Source organism: Balaenoptera musculus, chromosome 8 (assembly GCF_009873245.2).
Source record: "Balaenoptera musculus isolate JJ_BM4_2016_0621 chromosome 8, mBalMus1.pri.v3, whole genome shotgun sequence".
NCBI classification, from domain to species: Eukaryota; Metazoa; Chordata; class Mammalia; order Artiodactyla; family Balaenopteridae; genus Balaenoptera; species Balaenoptera musculus.
Genome location: NC_045792.1, coordinates 62,932,205 through 62,952,899, shown reverse-complemented (window position 1 = coordinate 62,952,899; position 20,695 = coordinate 62,932,205). Strand labels below are relative to the sequence as shown.

The following is a 20,695-nucleotide window of genomic DNA, read 5'->3' as shown; positions in this document are numbered from 1 at the left end:
TGTCGCTTTCCTGGAATAAACCTCACTTGGTCGTAGTGTACTACCATTTTTATATATTGCTGTACTCAATTAGCTAACTTTTTTTTGGAAGATACCTACATCTATCTTTGTGAGGGATATTGGTCAGTAGTCTTCTTTTCCTAAATGGCTTTACCTGGTTTTAGTACTGTATCATGGTAACACTAGCCTCATAAAATGTACTCCTTTCTCCTTTGTTTTCTGGAAGAATTTGTGTAGGACTGGTATTATTTCTTCCTTAAATATTTTGTAGAATTCAACAGTGAAACCATCTGAGCCTTGGAGTTTTCTTTTTGGAAAGATTTTCAATTATGAATTTAAGTTTTAATAGATATAGGACTGTTCAGATTTTCTACTTTTTTCTTATGTGAGTTTTGGCAATTTATTTCTATCAAGGAATTTGTCCCTCTCATCTAAGTTATCTACTTTATTAGAATAAAGTGGTTCATAATATTCACATGTTACTCTTTTAATGTCTTCAGTATCTGTAGTGATATTCCTTCTTTGATTCCTGATATTAGGAATTTGTGTCACATTTTGCTACTTCTTGCCAGGTCTGGTCATTTCTTTATTGGATGCTAGATATGGTAAATTTTATGTTGTTGACTGAGTGAATTTTCTTGTCTTTCTTTAATGAATGTTGAGCTTTGTCCTGGTAGGCAGTAAGTTATTTGGGGTTCAGTTTGACACCTTCAAGCCTTGTTTATAAGGTTTCTAAGGGTAAGTCTAAGTTAGCATTTATTATAGGGCTATCTTACAGTAAAACTAAGGTGTGGCCTTTTGGGGTTCTATTGATGTCCCAAGTGATCAACAAGGTCTTTGCAGTCTGGCTGTTGGGAACTCTAGGGTCCCAGCCCTGTGTGAACTGTAAGAACTATTCAGGTCAGAGCTTCCTGGTTACTATTTGCCCAATCTTTGAAGTTTCACCCTATGTATAAACACCCTGGGACTTCCCTGGTTCTCCAGTGGGTAAGACTCCACGCTCCCAATGCAGGGGGCCCAGGTTCGATCCGTGGTTGGGGAACTAGATCCTGCATGCATGTCGCAACTAAGAGTCCGCATGCTGCAACTAAAACCCGTTGCAGCCAAAATAAATAAGTCTTAAAAAAAAAAAAGATCACAATCCTGCTCCTTGTTTGAAGTCAGAAAACAGTTGTTTCATATATTTTGTCCAGTTTCTAGTTGTTTACAGCAGGAGGTGTTCACTGTTACTCCAACATGATTGGAAACAGAAGACTCTCTGTGCAATTTTTAGCTACTATGGACAGGTGAATACTCTCTTTATCACATAAAGTAGTCAGGATAACCATGAGGACCAAAAGAGAAATCACATATCAGGATTACGATTTTAATTCACAGTGGAAAGTTTCCTTTTACCTGCTCACTCATAATGTGGGGGAAATATGCTACTTACTTTGCACAGTCCTTTTATATGCAGATCCAGCCCAACAAGCAGATTGAAGGGTGAAAAATAGAATACATGGGAGGTAGCTTTGGCCCCAGTAACCAGAAAACTCTGACCTGAGGTCAGATTACCCCATTTGTTGGGAAGGAGGTCTGTGGTTGGTTATTTGGTAGACTTCATTTTCCAGGAAGGCAGTCTAATGGAGAGCTGACCCAGAAAGACCTAGCTTTTAGCTGGCAAAAATTATTCCAGTTAGTCATAGAGCTTCAATACCATTATGGTTTAGTAGAAGGAGCATTAGTGTCAAAGACAAACAGACTTGGGTTGAGTCTTGAATTTTGTTTTTTTTAATTTATTTATTTTAGTTATTTATTTTTGGCTTTGTTGGTTCTTCATTGCTGTGCGCAGGCTTTCCCTAGTTGCAGCGAGCAGGAGCTACTCTTCGTTGAGGTGCGCAGGCTTCTCATTGCGGTGGCTTCTCTTGTTGCGGAGCACAGGCTCTAGGCACGTGAGCTTCAGTAGTTGTGGCACGTGGGTTCAGTAGTTGTGGCTCGTGGGCTCTAGAGAGCAGGCTCAGTAGTTGTGGCATGGGCTTAGTTGCTCCGCGGCATGTGGGATCTTTTGGGACTAGGGCTCAAACCTGTGTCTCCTGCATTGGCAGGCGGATTCTTAACCACTGCACCACCAGGGAAGCCCCAGACTTGGGTTGAATCTTGACTCTACAACTTCCTAGTTTTGACATGACTGAGGACCTCAGGGTTTTTTTGGTTTTGGTTTTGGTTTTTTTTTCTGTAAAATAGGAATTTTATCATTAGATTGTTGTAAGGTCATGTATATCAAGCAATTAGCACAAGCCCTGCACACAGGGTACACAGAGTACAGGTAACTCAACTAATAGTAATTTGAATAGACACCTCACCAAAGAAGATGTACAGATGGCAGATAAGTATATGAAAAGATGCTCAACATCATATGTCATTAGGGAATTGCAAATTAAAACAACAACAAGGTGCCACTGTACAACTATTGTTGTATATGGCTAAAATCCAAAACACTGACAACACCAAATGCTGACAAGAATGTGGAGCAATAGGAACTCACATTCACTGTATGGCAATGCAAAATAGTACTGCCACTTTGAAAGACAGTTTGGCAGTTTCTTACAAAACTAAACATACAATTACCGTATGATCCAGCAATCACAATCTTTGGTATTTACCCAAATGAATTGAAAACTTATGTACAAACAAAAATCTGTACATGAATGTTTATTGTAGTTTTATTCATAATTGCCAAAACTTGGAAGCAACCAAGATGTTTTTCAATAGGTGAATGGATAAACAAACCAACAGTAAATCCATACAGTGGACTATTACCAGCAATAAAAAGAAACAGGCTATCAAACCACAAAAAATATAGAGGAAGCTTAAGTGCCTATAGTTAAATGAACAAAGCAATATGAAAAGACAGCATACTATTAATATATGATTCTAACCATATGACATTCTGGAAAAGGCAAAACTATGAAAAAAAGTGAAAAGGTTAGTGGTTGCCAGAGGCTCAGGGGAGGGAGAGAGGGATGAATAGGTAGAGCACAGGGGATTTTTAGGCAGTGAAACTATTCTATATGATACTGTAATAGTGGATATATGTCATTATACATTTGTCAAAATCCATAGAATGTACAACACAAAGAGTGAGCACTAATGTAAACTGTGGACGTTAGTTAATAATATATCAATATCAGCTCATCAGTTATAACAAATGTACCACACTAATGCAAGATGTTGAGGATAGGGGAAACTGTGTGGGGAGAGGTGAAGGGATATATGGGAACTCTCTGTACTTGCTGCTCACTTTTTCTATTATCCTAAAACTGCTCTAAAAACTAAAGTCAATTCAAAAATCAATAGTGGCAAAATGATAAAATTATATAAGTGGAGAACAAATTAGTGGTTATCAAGGGTTAGAGATGGTGGTGGACAAGGGGGAAAAGAAGTAATGTGACTATAAAGGGGATAACACAAGGGTGATGTGATTATGGAATAGCTCTGTATCTTGATTGCAGTGGCAGCTACACGAATCTACACATTGGGTTATATGGCATAGAACTATACACACACATTGTACCAATGTCAATTTCCTGGTTTTAATATTGTGCTAATGTGAGATGTAATGGGGAAACTGGGTGAAGAGTACACAGGACTTCTGAGGACTATCTTTGCAACTTCCTGGGAATTTACAATTGCATAATAATAAAAAGTTTTTTTAAGAATAAATATCATAACCAAGAGGAGTCTAAGTAAACATGAATGTTAAATGCCATGTAGCTGTACCACAATGTTCACTGCAGCACTATTTACAATAGCCAGGACGTGGAACCAACCTAAATGTCCATTGACAGATGAATGGATAAAGAAGATGTGGCACATGTATACAATGCAATATTACTCAGCCATAAAAAGAAATGAAATTGAGTTATTTGTAGTGAGGTGGATGGACCTAGAGTGTGTCATACAGAGTGAAGTAAGTCAGAAAGAGAAAAACAAATACTGTATGCTACCACATATATATGGAATCTAAAAAAAAAAAAAAAATGGTACTGATGAACCTAGTTGCAGGGCAGTAATAAAGATGTAGACATAGAGAATGGACTTGAGGACACGGGGTGGGCGGGGGAAGCTGGGGCAAAGTGAGAGTAACATCGACATATATGTACTACCGAATGTAAAATAGTTAGGTAGTGGGAAGCAGCAGCATAGCACAGGAAGATCAGCTCGGTGCTTTGCGATGACCTAGAGGGGTGGGATAGGGAGGATGGGAGGGAGGCTCAAGAGGGAGGAGATATGGGGACATATGTATGCATATGGCTGATTCACTTTGGTGTACAACAGAAACTAACACAGTATTGTGAAGCAATTATACTCCAATAAAGACCTATTAAAAAAAAATGCCATGTAGCATCCTGGATGGGATTGTAGAAGAGAAAAAGGACATTAGGGAAAAACAGGACATCTGAATAAAGTATGGACTTTAGTTAATAATAATACATCCATAGTGGTTTATTAGTTGTGACAAATGTACCATACTAATGTAAGATGTTAATAATAGGGGATTAGATGTGGAGTGTAAGGGAACTCTCTGTTCTATCTTTGCAGTAATTCTGCAAATTAAAGTTATTCAAAAATAAAAAGTTTATTTAAAAATAATAAATAAATAGTGGCAAACTTATAAGAACATAAGTCCAAGTACATAATGACATATCCAGAATATATAAAGAATTCCTACAAATCAGAAAAAAAAAAAAAGACAGACAATTTAAAAATCTACAAAAGTCTGGGGGCTTCCCTGGTGGCTCAGTGGTTAAGAATCCGCCTGCCAATGCAGGGGACAACGGGTTCGAGCCCTGGTCCAGGAAGATCCCACATGCCGTGGAGCAACTAAGCCCGTGCACCACAACTACTGAGCCCGTGCTCCACAACAAGAGAAGCCAGCGCAATGAGAAGCCCACTCGCCACAACTAGAGAAAGCCCACTCGCAGCAACAAAGACCCCACACAGTCAAAAATAAAATAAATAAATTCATCAAAAAAAAAAAAGTCTGGGAGTTCCCTGGTGGCCTAGTGGTTAGGATTCCGGGCTTTCACTGCTGTGGCCGTGGGTTCAATCCCTGGTTGTGGAACTGAGATCCCACAAAGCTGCGCAACGTGACAAAAAAAAAAAAAAAAAAAAACTACAAAATACTTTGACATCTCACTACAGAGAAAAAGAGTAAAACAAAATGAACAATAAACTTATGAAAAGGTGTACAACATCATTAAAGTCATCAAAGAAATGCAAATGAAACAACCATAAGGTAGATTGACCCATGCAAAAAATGTCTAAAATTTAAGTGATTGACAATACAGTGTTGGTTAAGATGTATAACGACTAGAACTCTTATGCATTGCAGGTGGAATATAACTTGGTACAATCACTTTGAGTAAATGTTTGGCAGTGCCAACTAAAACTAAGCATTCATATGACACTGGATATATACTCTAAAGAAATTACTGTTTATGTCTATCAAAAGACATGCACAAGAATGTTTGTAGCAGTGTTCTTTGTAATTTCTCAAAACTGGAAATGACCCAAATATCTATTAATAGAATGGATAAATAAATTCATACACTGGGATATTACACTGAAATGAAAAAGGACAAACTATTGATACACACAATATGGAAGAATCTCCCTGAGAATGTTGAATGAAAGAAGTCACACACACATACAGTATGTATTGTATGACCCCACTTATATTAAATTCAAAAGTATAGGGACTTCCCTGGTGGTGCAGTGGTTAAGAATCTGCCTGCCAATGCAGGGGACACGGGTTCGGGAAGATCCCACATGCTGCAGAGCAACTAAGCCCATGAGCCACAACTACTGAGCCTGCGCTCTAGAGCCCATGAGCCACAACTACTGAGCCCACATGCCACAACTACTGAAGCCTGCACATCTAGAACCCGTGCTCCGCAACAAGAGAAGCAACTGCAATGAGAAGCCCGCACACCGCAATGAAGAGTAGCCCCTGCTTGCTACAACTAGAGAAAGGCCCCATGCAGCAACGAAGACCCAGTGCAGCCAAAAGTAAAATAAATAAATAAATAAAATTTGAAAATAAATAAATAAATTCATGCACTGGAATACTACACTGAAATGAAAAATAACAAACTATTGATACACACAATATGGAAGAATCTCCCTGACAGTGTTGAATGAAAGAAGTCACACACAGATACAGTATATATTGTATGACTCCATTTATATTTAAATTCAAAAGTATAGGGACTTCCCTGGTGATCCAGTGGTTAACAATCTGCATTCCAATGCAAGGGACAGGGGTTGGATTCCTGGTTGGGGAACTAAGATCCCACATGCCGCATGGCAACTAAGCCCAAGCACCACAACTACAGAGCCCGCGAGCTGCAAAGAAGAGCCTGCGCGCTTCAGTGAAAGATCCCACATACTGCAACTAAGACCCAATGCTGCCAAATAAATAAATAAATAAATAAATAAATTTTTTTTTAAATTCAAAAGTATACAAAACTAATCAATGGTTGTAGAAGTGAGAATAGTGGTTACCCATGAGGATACTGACAGGGAGAGGGAACAAGAAACCTTCTGGGATGATGGAAATATTGGTTTGAATGGTGGTTACAACAGTTATATACACAAGCAAAAATTATCTAGCTCTCCACTTAAGATTTGTGCACTCTATTATATATGTTATGCCTCTATTAATCTTCCCTGGCAGTCCCGTGGTTAGGACTTGGTGCTTTCACTGCCAGGGCCCAGGTTCAATCCCTGGTGTGGGAACTAAGATCCTGCAAGCTGCGCAGCACAGCCAAAAAAAAGAGAGAGAGAAATAATAACATTCACCTATGTCAACCACAGCCAACTAGAGAAGATAATAGAAAATAACATACAACTCGCAATAACACCATATTGCCTTACCATAAAACCATAGCATTAAAAGCATGTATGTATGTCACTGGCTCAGAAACAGACAAATAGAAAAATGGAACAGAACCAAAAGCTATAAACTGGACCTTCATATAAATGGGAATTTCATATATGACAAAGGGGACACCTTAAAGTAACTGGAAAAGTACAGGTGGTTTAGTGGGTAGTTTTGGAAAACCTGACTCTTTTTAAGGACAGAAATAAAACTGGATCCCTACCTTACACCATATACATAAGTGGATCCCAGATAGATTACATACAATTTTGAAAAGCACAACTGTAAGGCTAATAGAAAAAGTGTAAGAGTATTTTTTTTTTTTACTTAGATGAAGGGAAAGGCTTTTAAAATCAAACCCAAAAATGTATCTACATGAAAATAAAGATTTCTATCCTATAAAAGATACAACAGACTAAGTTAATAGACAGATAGCAGACCCTATAAAGATATTTACCACATCTGAAACCCACAGAGGGGAACTTCCCTGATGACACAGTGGTTAAGACTCCACGCTCCCAATGCAGGGAGCCTGGGTTTGATCCCTGGTCAGAGAAATAGATCTGCTGTAGGTTCGCAGGCTTCAGCAGTTGTGGCTCGTGGGCTCTAGAGTGCAGGCTCAGTAGTTGTGGTGCACAGGCTTAGTTGCTCTGCGGCATGTGGGATCTTCCCGGACCAGGGCTTGAACCTGTGTCCCCTGCATTGGCAGGAGGATTCTTAACCACTGTGCCACCAAGGAAGTCCCCTAATGGCTTCACTTTAACCCCACCTATTTTAAGGCCCTATTTCCAAATATAGTCACATTCTGGTAGTTAAAGCTTCACCATATAAATTTTGGGGAGGACACTATTCAGCCTGTAACATCCTCAGTCCCTCTTTTTCTTTCCTAATTCCTCTTTGTTTCTTCAAATATTTGAAAAAATTAAAATCACCTATGATTGTGGATTTCTAAATTTATTCTTATAATTCTATCAGTCGGTTTGCATTGCATATTTGGGGCTATGCTATTTACGGAGGAACTGAAACTTTTATCATTATGAAATGATTCTCTAGCTCAGTAATTTTTTTCATTAAAGTATATTTTATCTGATATTTAAAAATGCCTACTCACACAAAATAATATTTTATGTTTTACAAGGATAATGATTACTTAAGGATACATATCAAACATAATAAAATGGTTGCCGATGGAACGGAAAGAGATGTTAATGAGAGTCACAGACGAAGGGGGAAAAAAGGAAGTGGTCTCACATGGATCACTGATGATAATGTGCTATGAACTGAGCTTATAATTAACAAGTCTTCACATCTGAGATCTAAAAAGTAGGAAGGCCCATATAGGTCATAATTATTAATTTTCAAGGAGTCCAGGAGGATTTTCAGATTACTATATATCATGATTCCTGAACTTAGAGGATGAGAAATATTACTCTAAATAGAGTTAGAATGAAGAGCATTCCAGGAAGAAGGCATAGCAGGTACAGGGACATAGAATAATGAGTGTCCATGGCATTTGAGAGTGGAAAGGGGAGGACAATAATGAGAGATGAATTCAGAAAGGTCAGCTGGTGCCAAAATGTAAAAGTATTATGTTAGACTTCGCGCTACAGGTAAAAATGATTTTTAAGACAGTACTGTAGAGTGGTTAAAAATCTCAGATTTGAATCAAAAAGCCTTGGATTTGAATCTGAACCATACCACATGGCAGGTATATGACCTTGGGCAAGTTATTTAATCTCAATGAGACTCAGTTTCTCATTATAAAAATGTAAATAATATTTATTTCAGTGAGTTGTGAGAAGTGAGAATACGCACATAAATCTCTAAGCACAGTACCTAGCATGTAGTAAACATTTAGGACATGAGAGTTATCATTATTATTATTATTTTTGGGGGGATCATCATCATTGTCATCATCATGCTTTATTATTTGAACCAGAGAATTACCTGTATTATAGAAAGATCATTCTGGTAATAATACGAGTTGACTTGGAAGGAGTGAGACTTAGAGCAGATAAATCTGACAAAAGTGAGTTGCAGTAGTCGAGGTGAGAGATGATTAGGATCTAAGTGTTGCTAAAGAGCAGTGCTTCAGGAAGTAAAGTTCATGAGTCTTTCCTATACCTCTTATGCATCACTTCAAATCCTCTTAGCTATAGCTATCATGACCAATTTCGTGCAGTTTCGACCACCTTCACACAGGTGCAACTTGATAGTGCCTCATTTCAGGCATGTAATTTACCTCTCACTTTCTGTCCAAGGACTTCTCTGATTACACTTCTTGGGATCCTGTGGGCACCTGCTTAGGTATTTCCACATCGTAACCCAGAAATGCCCAGAGAGGTTTAAGCTTTTTGAGGCAACCATAAACAATGAGAACAGGAATGGACAAATAAATGTTTCTCCCTTTCTTCCCTTAGATGGATAGTCCTGAGATACCTTTCAAATAACTCCTCAGACAATCTCACGGGATCTAGCACATGGTTGTCCAGAACAGTAGCTAACTACATAGCCCCATTTATATTGGCTTCTTCCTCTTTCCTTGTTTTAACCCATGTTGTCCCTTACTTTTGCCCTCTGGGATCATGCTCTGAAATAATCAGGTAAGCCTTTGTCTTAGGCTCTGCCTCAAGGCAACCCAGGCTAAGAATTGTGTTGAGTAAAATGGTCTTAGAAAGCAGAACTTTAAGAAGGAACTGCACCACCTACTGAGGACTTCATTGCTGTTGATAAGTGGTTTAGTGATACCTCTGACCTGCCCGGCTTCACATTTACTAAGAATCTCACCTGTAGTTGATTGGGATGAGGTGCAGGTGAAAGGGGCGTGTTGGCTATCTATACAGTGGCTGTGGCACTTGAAGAGTATGGGGCAATGATTATTAAGAGGATTGTGGAGGGAGCTCACTTTTTATTAACACTGTAAGACTTGAAGAAAAAAGGAAAAGGACAAACTCCTGTCAGCAAATCAACAACTTTAACTAAGCTGTGAAAGCAAGAGGGCCTCCTCTGTGACGGCATTTCAGAAGACTCTCAACACCTGAAATAACAGAGCAGTTTGTGCTGAAGATCGGGCCTACGTTCTCATCAGAAGGGTAGCATTGCTTCAAAGCCTCAACAAATCTCTTAAGTCAAAGTCAGTCCCTGATAGGAAGAAGTGGGGCCCTAAGTCTGGGATAAAGACACTTAGATGACTAAGCATGAGAATTTTGAACCCCTGGATTCTAAGATGACTCTTGTCCTTTTTAAGGACACCTCTCATTGCTCCAGGCTCATAATACTGATAGCAAGGTTTAGGTCTCAGGATAGTCCAGGAGGGGAAATATCCTTCCTGCTCCAAGAGAAAACAAATTACACACCAAAAGAATTATAGGACTTGGCTAATACGTCCCAACAAAAACCAAAGGAGTGTATCTTGAGAGAGCTAGAGCAAGGGAGTGGAATATTAGACTAAATAGGTGAGAATTTATTGACATGGAGGCACTCGCCCAAGACAGATTTAGCATTCTGGCAAGAGCACACTTGGAGCTGGTCCTAATATCCTGCTGGGGGTGGCTCTTTAGAAGCTTGAATGCAAGGAACTATCAACACATCAATACAGCTTCTAGCAGTTAGTAAGTGGTTATGGCTCTGTAGAAAGTAAGGACCAAAACCATTTTGTCTTTAGCGGAAAAGACATCAGTACCCATTTACTGTCTTGCCCCAAGGCTATTTTATTTAGCTCTCCTGCTCTGTCACTGTATAGTCTGCAGTGACCTGGATCTCTTAACATTCTACAGAACATCACAGTAGTCAGAACATCATACTAACTGGATCTGGTGAGCAGGAGTGATAAATACTCCCCAAAGCCCTCTTAATACATATGTAGGCCATGTAAACTCATGAAAATTTAAGACACTACCATGTTGGTGAAGTGTTTAGGGATCCAATGGTTTGTGGCATCCCTTAAAAGTTAAAGGACAAGTTGTTTCACCTTGCACTAGGAAAGCAAGCAAAAGAATCTATGCTTGGTGGACCTCTTTCAGTTATGAGAGCAGCATATGCCACTTTGGGAATACTGCTTTATCCACTTATTATCTAGGAAAGCTCCTACTTTTGAGTGAGACTAAGAGCAAGAGAGGGACCTGCTACAGAGGTCCAAGCAACTGTATGCTCTGTAGCAAGTCTAAGCAACAGAGCAAGCTGTCCTGCCACTTGGGTCATATGACTCGGTAGATGTGATATGCCAGAGGTATCCATGGTAGGTAAAACCACTGTATGGTGTCTCTTGCAAGCTCCAAAAGGAGAGTTGCCACATGTTTCTAGCGTTCTAGACCAGGTGTTGGAAAACCGTGGCCCATGGGTCAAATTTAGCTTGGTTTTGTTGTTGCTGTTGTTTGGTTTTGGTTTTGGTTTGTTTGGATGACTTAAGGTTTTTAAACCTAAGTGACTTGGAGGGTGGTAATGCCATTAGAAGATACCATAATGCAGTAGAAGCATGTTTGCTACTGAAAATATTTAATTTTAAATATTTGGGACTTCCCTGGTGGCACAGTGGTTAAGAATCCATCTGCCAAGGCAGGGGACATGGGTTCAAGCCCTGATCCAGGAAGATCCCACATGCCGCAAAGCAACTAAGCCCGTGCACCACAACTACTGAGCCTGCGCTCTAGAGCCCACGAGCCACAACTGCTGAAGCCTGCGCACCTAGAGCCCGTACTCCGCAACAAGAGAAGCCACCGCAATGAGAAGCCCACGCACCGCAACGAAGAGCAGCCGCGCTCGCAGCAACTAGAGAAAGCCCGCGCGCAGCAACGAAGACCCAACACAGCCAAAAATAAATAAATTTATTTTAAAAAATAAATAAATAAATAAATATATATATATATAAATAAATATTTGGGTATATCTTTGTGATGCCCAGTGCATAGGATATCATGCTGACCTAGATATCGAGTAAAAGCTGGATCTTGCATTCAGCAAACATATATTGAAATTCTACTACGTGCAAACCAGTTCTGGTTCAATGCCATGTTCTTAAAGATAACTGACACCACGAATGAGCTAAGACTGAGAAATGGGGAGAAGATAGGCAACGTATCAATAGAAGGAGAAGTAAATAATTAAACACCTATTCTATGCATGGCTTTATGTTTAGCTCTGCTATGAAGGTAACAGAGATGAAATGGTCATTGTATTTACTTCAAGGTACTCATCTAATAGAGGTGATGTTTTTCTATAACAGAGTTGGGAGTGAGAAATATTCTTAAAAGAAGTAGAAATGGGAGCTCCAAGGAGAGAGGAAGCCATTACTTGCAGCTAAGATAACAGGATGGAGGAGATGCTGTCTGAGCTGGACTCTGGATACATAACACTGAGTCATGCAATAACGAGACCATGGGGCAGAACATTGTAAACAGAGGAAATGTCAGAGGCCCAGAAATGGGAGAGCATGATTTGGAGAAGCTGGTAGTTAGGGTCTTTGGTTGCAAAGATCATATTACCTTAAGAGATAAAGATTTCCTCCAAGGCTATGTGGGAAAATAAAGAAGACAGGAATCTCAATCATGTAGGACTGAGGCCTTGTGGGGGATTAAATTCCATCTGGGAACTAGAAGGTTACACTAGATCCCAGGCAGCTCAAGGGAACAGGTATTTTGTGTGGACCCCTTTCTAAGGGCGAGCCACTGTGTAGGGACGCTCTTTCTGCATCCGTTGCTCCTGCTCCTACGACTTCTCATTTTGCTTCTGCGTACTCAAGACGTCTGTCTACTCCTGCATTCTGCTGTGTCATAACTTCTGGTTACAGCCTTTTCTCTGCGTGTCTTTCATCTTCTGACCCTGCCATTAACTAATTGCCTGTCTGGGTCTCAAATTCAATCTTTGCAAGAGAAAATTTGATTGATCTGGTTAATTATTATCATTCCTATTGAACATCTCTCTTGGGCAGTTGGACAGACTATGAATAGACTGGTCAATTAGATGTGGCAAAGTTGACAGAGCCCAGTGGCATAGGACAAGGTGACCTCAGAGCAGTGGGAATAGAAGGCACTGCTCCAAAACTGGGAATATCAAGTGAAGCAACTTGGCCTGATCCTAGGTATAGCAAAGAGAAATAAACCTGAGACAAGACAATGATGGCCATAAGTGCCAGGATGAGTCATTTAGATTTATTTGACTAGGCCAGTTGTTCTCAACCTTATCAGACCTCTTTTTGTAATGTCCTCTATGCTATTCTTAAATGAGGTCTATAGATACTATAGTCTAAACACACATATTTTTAGAGAATCAATATAGTGCTTTAACTGTAATACAAGGAAGAAATAAAAGGAAAGTGAGGGGGCTTCCTTGGTGGCGCAGTGGTTGAGAATCCATCTGCTAATGCAGGGGACACGGCTTCGAGCCCTCGTCTGGGAAGATCCCACATACCGCGGAGCAACTAAGCCCATGCACCACAACTACTAAGCCCGCGCGCCTGGAGCCCGTGCTCCGCAACAAAAGAAGCCACCGCAGTGAGAAGCCCGCGCACCGCAAGGAAGAGTGGCCCCCGCTTGCCACAACTAGAGAAAGCCCACGCACAGCAATGGGGACACAACACAGCCACAAATAAAAATAACTAAAATAAATTATTTTAAAAAAAGGAAAGTGATTTACAATAAAATAATCTGTATTTTAATATGCCGTTGCTCATGGACAGCTACACTAGAAGTCATAAAGCAGTAGTCGGATGCTTGCAACAATACAAAAGCACAAAATTATACAAGTTCTGGCTACAATTCAGACCGATATAAGTGTGTTATGTTGGTGACTCAGACGCCATCAACAATATTGGAACCAGTAATGGTAATTTTTTGAAATGGTGTCGTCAAACCCTAGCATAGTGTCCAGTACTCAGTTAGATTTAGTGTTTTTTGAGATGAATAAAAAACTTTTCGAAAGCAAAAGAGATCCATTCAAGATTTTTAAAAGAGAAGTACCAGGATCAGAATAATCTTCAGGAAGATTTAAGACCCTAAAAGATAATAAGCTTCAAGGTCTGGGTTGTTTTCATATTTGGCTCATCTCCCACTCCTACCCCAGTGCTTGTAAGTAGTGGGTACTGAATACATGATTTTGAATTGAATTGATTTGAATCAAAGAACTTCTCCAGCAAAGTGCCCACGGGGCCCTTTGGTATAACATTAGCTTTGGGCAGAGCTCCAGAAAAGCAGCGTTGGTGGAAGAGATTCCCTTACCACAGGGCCCAAAGTTAGTCCTATCTCTATTTCATATGTGCAGGATTCTGAAGTCTGAAATAGAATGTTCTAAGTACAGCTCTATTGCAAAGAAAGCTACATTCTGTCAGATCATCTCAAGATTCACTAGCAACAAGCGCAAGGACCAACAATCACAAAAGTCTTTAACAAAAAATCCATTCTATGTAGCTGGCACACAATGTGTTTCAAACTTTGGTTGCCTGTTTGAGGAATGTCTTCATTACCAAGCATAGTGCCTGGCACATAATAGCCACTTAACGAATATATGTTGAATGGATGAATGAATAGCAGCAGTTGAAAACAGTGCCTAAGATAGAAAAATGGAAAAGCAAAATTCTAGTGTATGTTACACCAGAACCACATCCGGGACTCCATTAGCTTTCAGTTTGAAGAACCATCTAACAGACTGACTCAAAAGCAAGCATTCAGGCTACACATCCAAAACAAAACAACAATGAAAAAGTAAGTAATATATGTGCATGGTGACAAAGTAGTGCAGAAGAGCCTAAGATGAAAAGTAACAGCTTTTTTTTTTTAAATAAATTTATTTATTTTTAATTTATTTTTGGCTGTGTTGGGTCTTCGTTGCTGGGCGCAGGCTTTCTCTAGTTGCGGTGAGTGGGGGCTACTCTTTGTCGTGGTGCGCAGGCTTCTCATTGCGGTGGCTTCTCTTGTTGCGGAGCATGGGCTCTAGGCCTGCGGGCTTCAAGAGTTGTGGCATGTGGGCTCTGTAGTTGTGGCTCACGGGCTCTAGAGCGCAGCCTCGGTAGTTGTGGCGCACGGGCTTAGTTGCTCCGTGGCAATCCTGGAGCAGGGCTCAAACCCATGTCCCCTACATTGGCGCACCTAGAGCCTGTGCTCCACAAGAGAAGCCACCAAAATGAGAAGCCCGTGCACCACAATGAAGAGTAGCCCCTGCTCACCACAACTAGAGAAAGCCCTCATGCAGCAACGAAGACCCAATGCAGCCAAAAATAAATAAATAAATAAATAAAAAGTAATTGTGCTTTCTGGTTTAGGGACTGTAATTAGGTGTCATTTCCCATCCCCCACCCCCCAGCAATTCCTATAGTATCATTTTTAACTAAAAAATAAATTTGAGCAAAAACGATAAAGCATTATTTTACTAAAATGGGTTCTGGCCTCACTATTGTAGAAGTGGGGAGAAACAGGAGAAAGACCTTGGGATCACGTTTATCAGGGATCTCTAGAAAGTTCCCTCTGCCACACTCCCATCTTGTTGAAACTTTGTCTCAGAAACCAAGGTTTATATTCTCTTGGAATTCTGGAAGTTTTGCTCTTGCATTAAAAAAAAAAAATGTGAGTTTTGTTTTCATTATTATTTACTAAATTTGGGAACTGAGTCAGGCAAACCAATTCTGGTCCTGGGCAAGTCCCTTTGATCTTCAAAATCCACTCAGTCTTTGAGACACACAGTCTGTCTCCTTTCACAGGTCAGGAGCTTCCACTGAAACCTGCATAGAGCATCTGTTGCTTGGGGCGACTTCAAGATGTCAAATTTCGGTCTCAGATTCCAGTCCCGGGGCGGGATATTGGAAAACCTGCGCCTGATCTCTTCTGGGCGGTGGTGCCGGGATGGCCTGGGATCCGCAGGCGCACCCCTCGGCGCAGGCTGTCCGGACGCGGCGCGCGGGAGGCGAAGGCGCGGGGCCGCTGCAGTCGCGCGTCCGCCCTCCACACGGGCCTCCGCGGGCATGGACTGCACTGACTCAGCCCTTCCGGTCAGTGGTGGCTCCCCACTGCCCCGCACGTGCGGCCGCCGAGCGTCACGGCTCACAATGCAGAGCCGCCGGCGGCCGGCGCTCTCCGCGCTGACCGCGTTCCGGCCCCGCCGTGACTAAGCCGCTTCCGCCTCGGGGTCCGCTCAGCTCCTGCAGCCGCCGCCGTCGCCGCCACGCGCCTTCTTCCGCCCGCAGTCGCTGGGCTCTAAGGTCCCGACAGGGCTTGGCAGCTGGATAAAGCATCCCTGAACTCCAGTGCCCTCTGCAAGGCTCTTCTCAGTGAATTGAGGAGCTGAGGCCTCAGGTCGGGAAAACGGCCCTCACCGTGCAGTGCAGAGAGTGGGTGACTGGGGTTGAGGCAGCGGAGGCCTCGGCAGCCCCACGACCTGCATTGGAAGCTCAACATTGCCGCTTGCTTGCCGGGTGTGCGACCCCTAGAGAGTCGCTCAATCTGGCCAAATCTCATTTTAAACATGGGCGAAATGGGGATGAGTCCATACCCACCTTGGTGGTGTTGGCCAAGCCTAGTAAATAGCGGGAACTCAGCAAATCTGACTTTTTGTTATTATTTCTTTAGAAATTACCTTTTGGATGTAGTTCTCTCCATGCCACCGCAACCATCTTGCACTTCTTAACATCTCAGTGCAGGGTCACCGCGGGTGACCTTCCTAACTCGTTTTGCCACATTCCCATCCGACTCTCACACAATGACCTGGCACATTTTTAAGGCACACTACGTTTTTCAAGCAGATTGCCCTGCTTCAAGAAAATGGAACACCTCCCTGTTGTTTTTTGGTTTGCGTAGAAAGTCCCTTTCCTGGTATTTAAGCACTAGAGTGTAGCCTGGCTCACCCGAACCCTCATCCCTCCTGTAAATATTTATGCTTACTCTTCATCCTACACTGTGGCTCATAGATTCCAGCCCTCTCAGAGCTGGGAGGGCGTGTATACTAAGTAATAAGTGCTCTCATCTAAGTGCGAACAAGAAAGGAAGCAACTGAGTGAGTAGAGGGGGATGAGAAAAGGTTTCACGGAGGAAGTAACATATGGGGGGGGGTGTGTGGTAAGGGCAGTGGCTCCGTGGAGTTTGCCAGCACTGTGATAGATAATATATATATCAGTGTCCTGGTTGGTGTAGAACCCGGACGTCAAGTTGGGCTCTGCACTGTTGTGACAGAATGCTTGAAACACCTAGTCCCTTCCCTTGATTTTCTTGGGTCCAGAAGTACTATGGAAAGTAAAATTTGAGTTTTAAAATGAACATCACCTGATGAAACACAGGCTGTGGGAAGTAATAATGGATTCCTTAAGGGAAAAATCCCCTACTGAGGAAGGAGTTCCCATAGAGGGTAGAATCAGCCACAGGGCCTGAATGTTAGAGAAGGGTGTTTATGAAGATTTTATAAAGCTGTATTTGAACCTGCTCCCCACTCAGTCCTAGGAAGGAGAAGGCTGTGTACTAAAACGGAAACAGCCGACTCACCAGGAGCCCAGGTACCCTTCTGGCTGGCTGGCTGAAAGAACTGAATTGTTAGGAACTCAGCTGTGAGATCCCCAATGAAAAGAGCTTTGCATGAGAAAGGGACAGGCATTTGCCTACTGACCAGAGAGAGAAGGGCAGCGCAGATCTGCAAGTTGGCAGAGACAGACTTGAGATGGCAGTAGCAGAGAGAGTGGATGCTCCAAGGGACCTCCGCGTTCTAGGACACCTCCGTGACACTTTGCAGATAGCCCAGGTAGCATTGATTGGGTACTTGGAGAGAAGACAAGGGAGCAAAGAGGTGGCAAGAGGAGCAGTTTACACAGGGACTGCGATTACAGTTGATCTTAAGTTCTTTCTTTTGATGTTTCTGAATTAAAATTTCCATCATGAACATGTTTTACTTTTAGTATCAGAAAAGGAAACAGGGGACTTCCCTGGTGGTCCAGGGGTAAACAAATCTGCCTTCCAATGCAGGGGACGTGGGTTCGATCCCTGCTCGGGAAACTAAGAATCCCACATGCCACAGGGCAAATTAGCCCAGGTGCCACAACTACTGAGCCCGCCCGCCTCAAGTAGAGAGCCTGCGTGCCACAAACTACAGAGCCCACGCGCTCTGGAGCCTGCGCATCACAACTAGAGAGAAAAAACCTGCAGGCCACAACTAGAGAGAAGGCTGTGCACCACTAGAGAGAAGCCCACACGCTGCAATGAAAGATCCCACATGCTGCAACAAAGATCCCACGTGCCGCAACTAAGAACAGATGCAGCCAAAAATAAAAAATCAAATCAATCAATCAATAAAATATTTTAAAAAAAGAAAAGGCAACTTTTTTTTAAAGTCATTGCATTGGTACAGATGAAGCAAAATGGGCTTTCTTATTCACTAGAGTTTTACAAGAAAGGAGTCATAGTTCACTTTTTGACTCTGAAAATTATACATATTGATCATAATGTAAACATTGATTATTAATGTAAGTTAAAATTATGATTTAACTACTCTGGGAGGATGGGGAAGTAGTGGAGTTGGGTGTGCGGTGTATTTGTAAGAGTGCTACATCCTCATCTACCACAACAGGAAGGCAATAGAGCATGTTTAACGCAGATACATCAGGAAATAACAGCATAAACACTTTTTTTTTTAATATATGGAGGTAAATACCTGAAGCAACATGAAAAGTGGAAAATGGTTGTCTTTGGGCTGTGAAGAGGAGTGAGGCAGAAGACTACTGTTTTTCACTATACGTTGTCTAGTGGTATTGAAGTATTGAAATATTTTTCAATGTGTCAAGGAATATTTCCAGTGAAATATTTTTAAACTTCATTCTTTTTTTTTGTTTTTAATCCAAAATGTTTTTATTGGGATGGTTTCCCATTCATCTTGATTCCAGGGGCTTTTAGTGCTGCCTCCGTCTGAGGGAGCATCCTTCTGTAAGCCTTGCTTTTCCTCCTGTAAGCTGGCAGAGGACAGTAGAGCAGCCAACACACAAAACTACTGTTTGTGCATGGCTAAAGACGGTGGTGATTTTATAGCATCGTGGGCGTTTCACATCCATGAAATAGGAATTGGGGCTCTGCACCAGGCGCTTCTTCTTGTGTTTCCTCTTCTCCTCTTCTGGAGAGGGATGAAGGAGATACTTTGCAAGAGGCATGTTCTCGTGGGGAGGTCATCACGGTCAGAAAGGTCTTCATTCATTTTTAATGTGGTAAAAATAAAAGCATACAAACTCGTCCCAGTAATTTCATTTCTATTTGTATATCCTAAGGTGATAAATACAGATATGGGCAGAGATTTATATACAATAGTCTTTGCAGGATTATTTATTTAAAAACTGGCAACAATATAAATGTCTAACATAATACAATAATTTAAAAAGATCATGGTGCATTCATATGATGATTTTTTAAATCACATTTTTGAGAATTATTTAATTTCATAGTAAAATGCTAATTTTAAATGAGTGAAAATAAAATGCAAAAGCATATATATTCATAGTAAACAGACTGGAAGAATGTTTATGGTATTTATCTCTGGGAATTAGGATTACAGAGTTTTGCTTTGTTTTTGTTTTAATTACAGAATTTATTTATTTATTTATTTTTCGCTGCTTTGGGTCTTAGTTGTGGCACACGGGATCTTTTCATTGCGGCGAGCGGGCTTCTCTTTAGTTGTGGCACGCAGGCTCAGTAGTTGGGCTTAGTTGCCCTGCGGCATGTGGGATCTTAGTTCCCAGACCAGGTATCGAAACCCACGTCCCTTGCATTGGAAGGTGGATTCGTAACCACTGGACCACCAGGGAAGTCCCCAGGATTATAGAGTTAAGAGTGTGCCTGTTGGGTTTGAAACCTAGTGAGACCCTGTGGGGCTCCTGGGCATGGAGACCTTTTGTCCCCCGCTTCTTGTAGGCAAGATTCCAGCCTCCGTGACCTTCCCTGAGTTCGAAAGGGCGGATTCGAACATTTGCTAATCAAGGGAGCGCAGCCAAGAAACCACCTGAGGCAAGATTAAAGGGACCAGAGAGGCTCATCAAGATTAGGAGACTGGGGCTTCCCTGGTAGCGCAGTGGTTGAGGGTCTGCCTGCCAATGCAGGGGACACGGGTTCGAGCCCTGGTCTGGGAAGATCCCACATGCCGCGGAGCAACTAGGCCAGTGAGCCACAACTACTGAGCCTGCGCGTCTGGAGCCTGTGCTCCGCAACAAGAGAGGCCGCGATAGTGAGGGGCCCGCGCACCGCGATGAAGAGTGGCCCCCGCTTGCCGCAACTAGAGAAAGCCCTCGCACAGAAACGAAGACCCACACAGCCAAAAATAAATATAAAAATAAATAAATAAATTATAAAAAAAAAAAAACGATTAGGAGACTGACCACCTGAGATGAGAGTAAGCAAGCCCTGCTCACACCCTAATCTTGTCAGAGACCCCACCTTTGAACCACTGTTATAAAACCCCTCATCAAATCCTCCCGGGTTGGGACACATAGTTTTTCCGAGGCAGGAGCCCACTGTATCCCCCTTTGCTTGGGAAAGCAATAAAGCTATCCTTTTCTACTTCACCCAAAACTCTGTCTCCAAGATTTGATCCGGCACCGGTGTACAGAGAGGCCAAGCTTTCCGTAACAGGTTCTGTAGGAAGCAAATGCTAAGTTGAAGTTCAAAGTGAAAAAAGTTTGTTGAGAAGTTACACATACGAAAAGAAAGGGGAGGAAGCAGGATTGGGTAGATGGAGTGGTTAGATGTGGTACAAAATCTCTGCCGCCCAACAGGGAGCTCTGGAGCAAAGGTTGCCTTATTGGAGGTGTCCTGTGATCGGTGGAAACAG

The 20,695-nt window shown here is 41.9% G+C and overlaps 1 protein-coding gene across 1 annotated transcript; it reads right to left on the bottom strand.

Moving 5' to 3' along the window:
• Positions 1-18,773: 18,773 nt before the first annotated feature.
• Positions 18,774-19,056, bottom strand: LOC118899687 (40S ribosomal protein S27-like). The gene has a single exon (XM_036861538.1). The coding sequence runs from the start codon at positions 19,026-19,028 to the stop codon at positions 18,774-18,776; it is 255 nt and encodes an 84-aa protein (XP_036717433.1). The 5' UTR covers positions 19,029-19,056.
• Positions 19,057-20,695: the final 1,639 nt, after the last annotated feature.

Bases quoted from the DNA above. Each gene is read 5' to 3' on its own strand.
- LOC118899687 (XM_036861538.1), bottom strand. From the start codon at position 19,028: ATGCCTCTTGCAAAGTATCTCCTTCATCCCTCTCCAGAAGAGGAGAAG.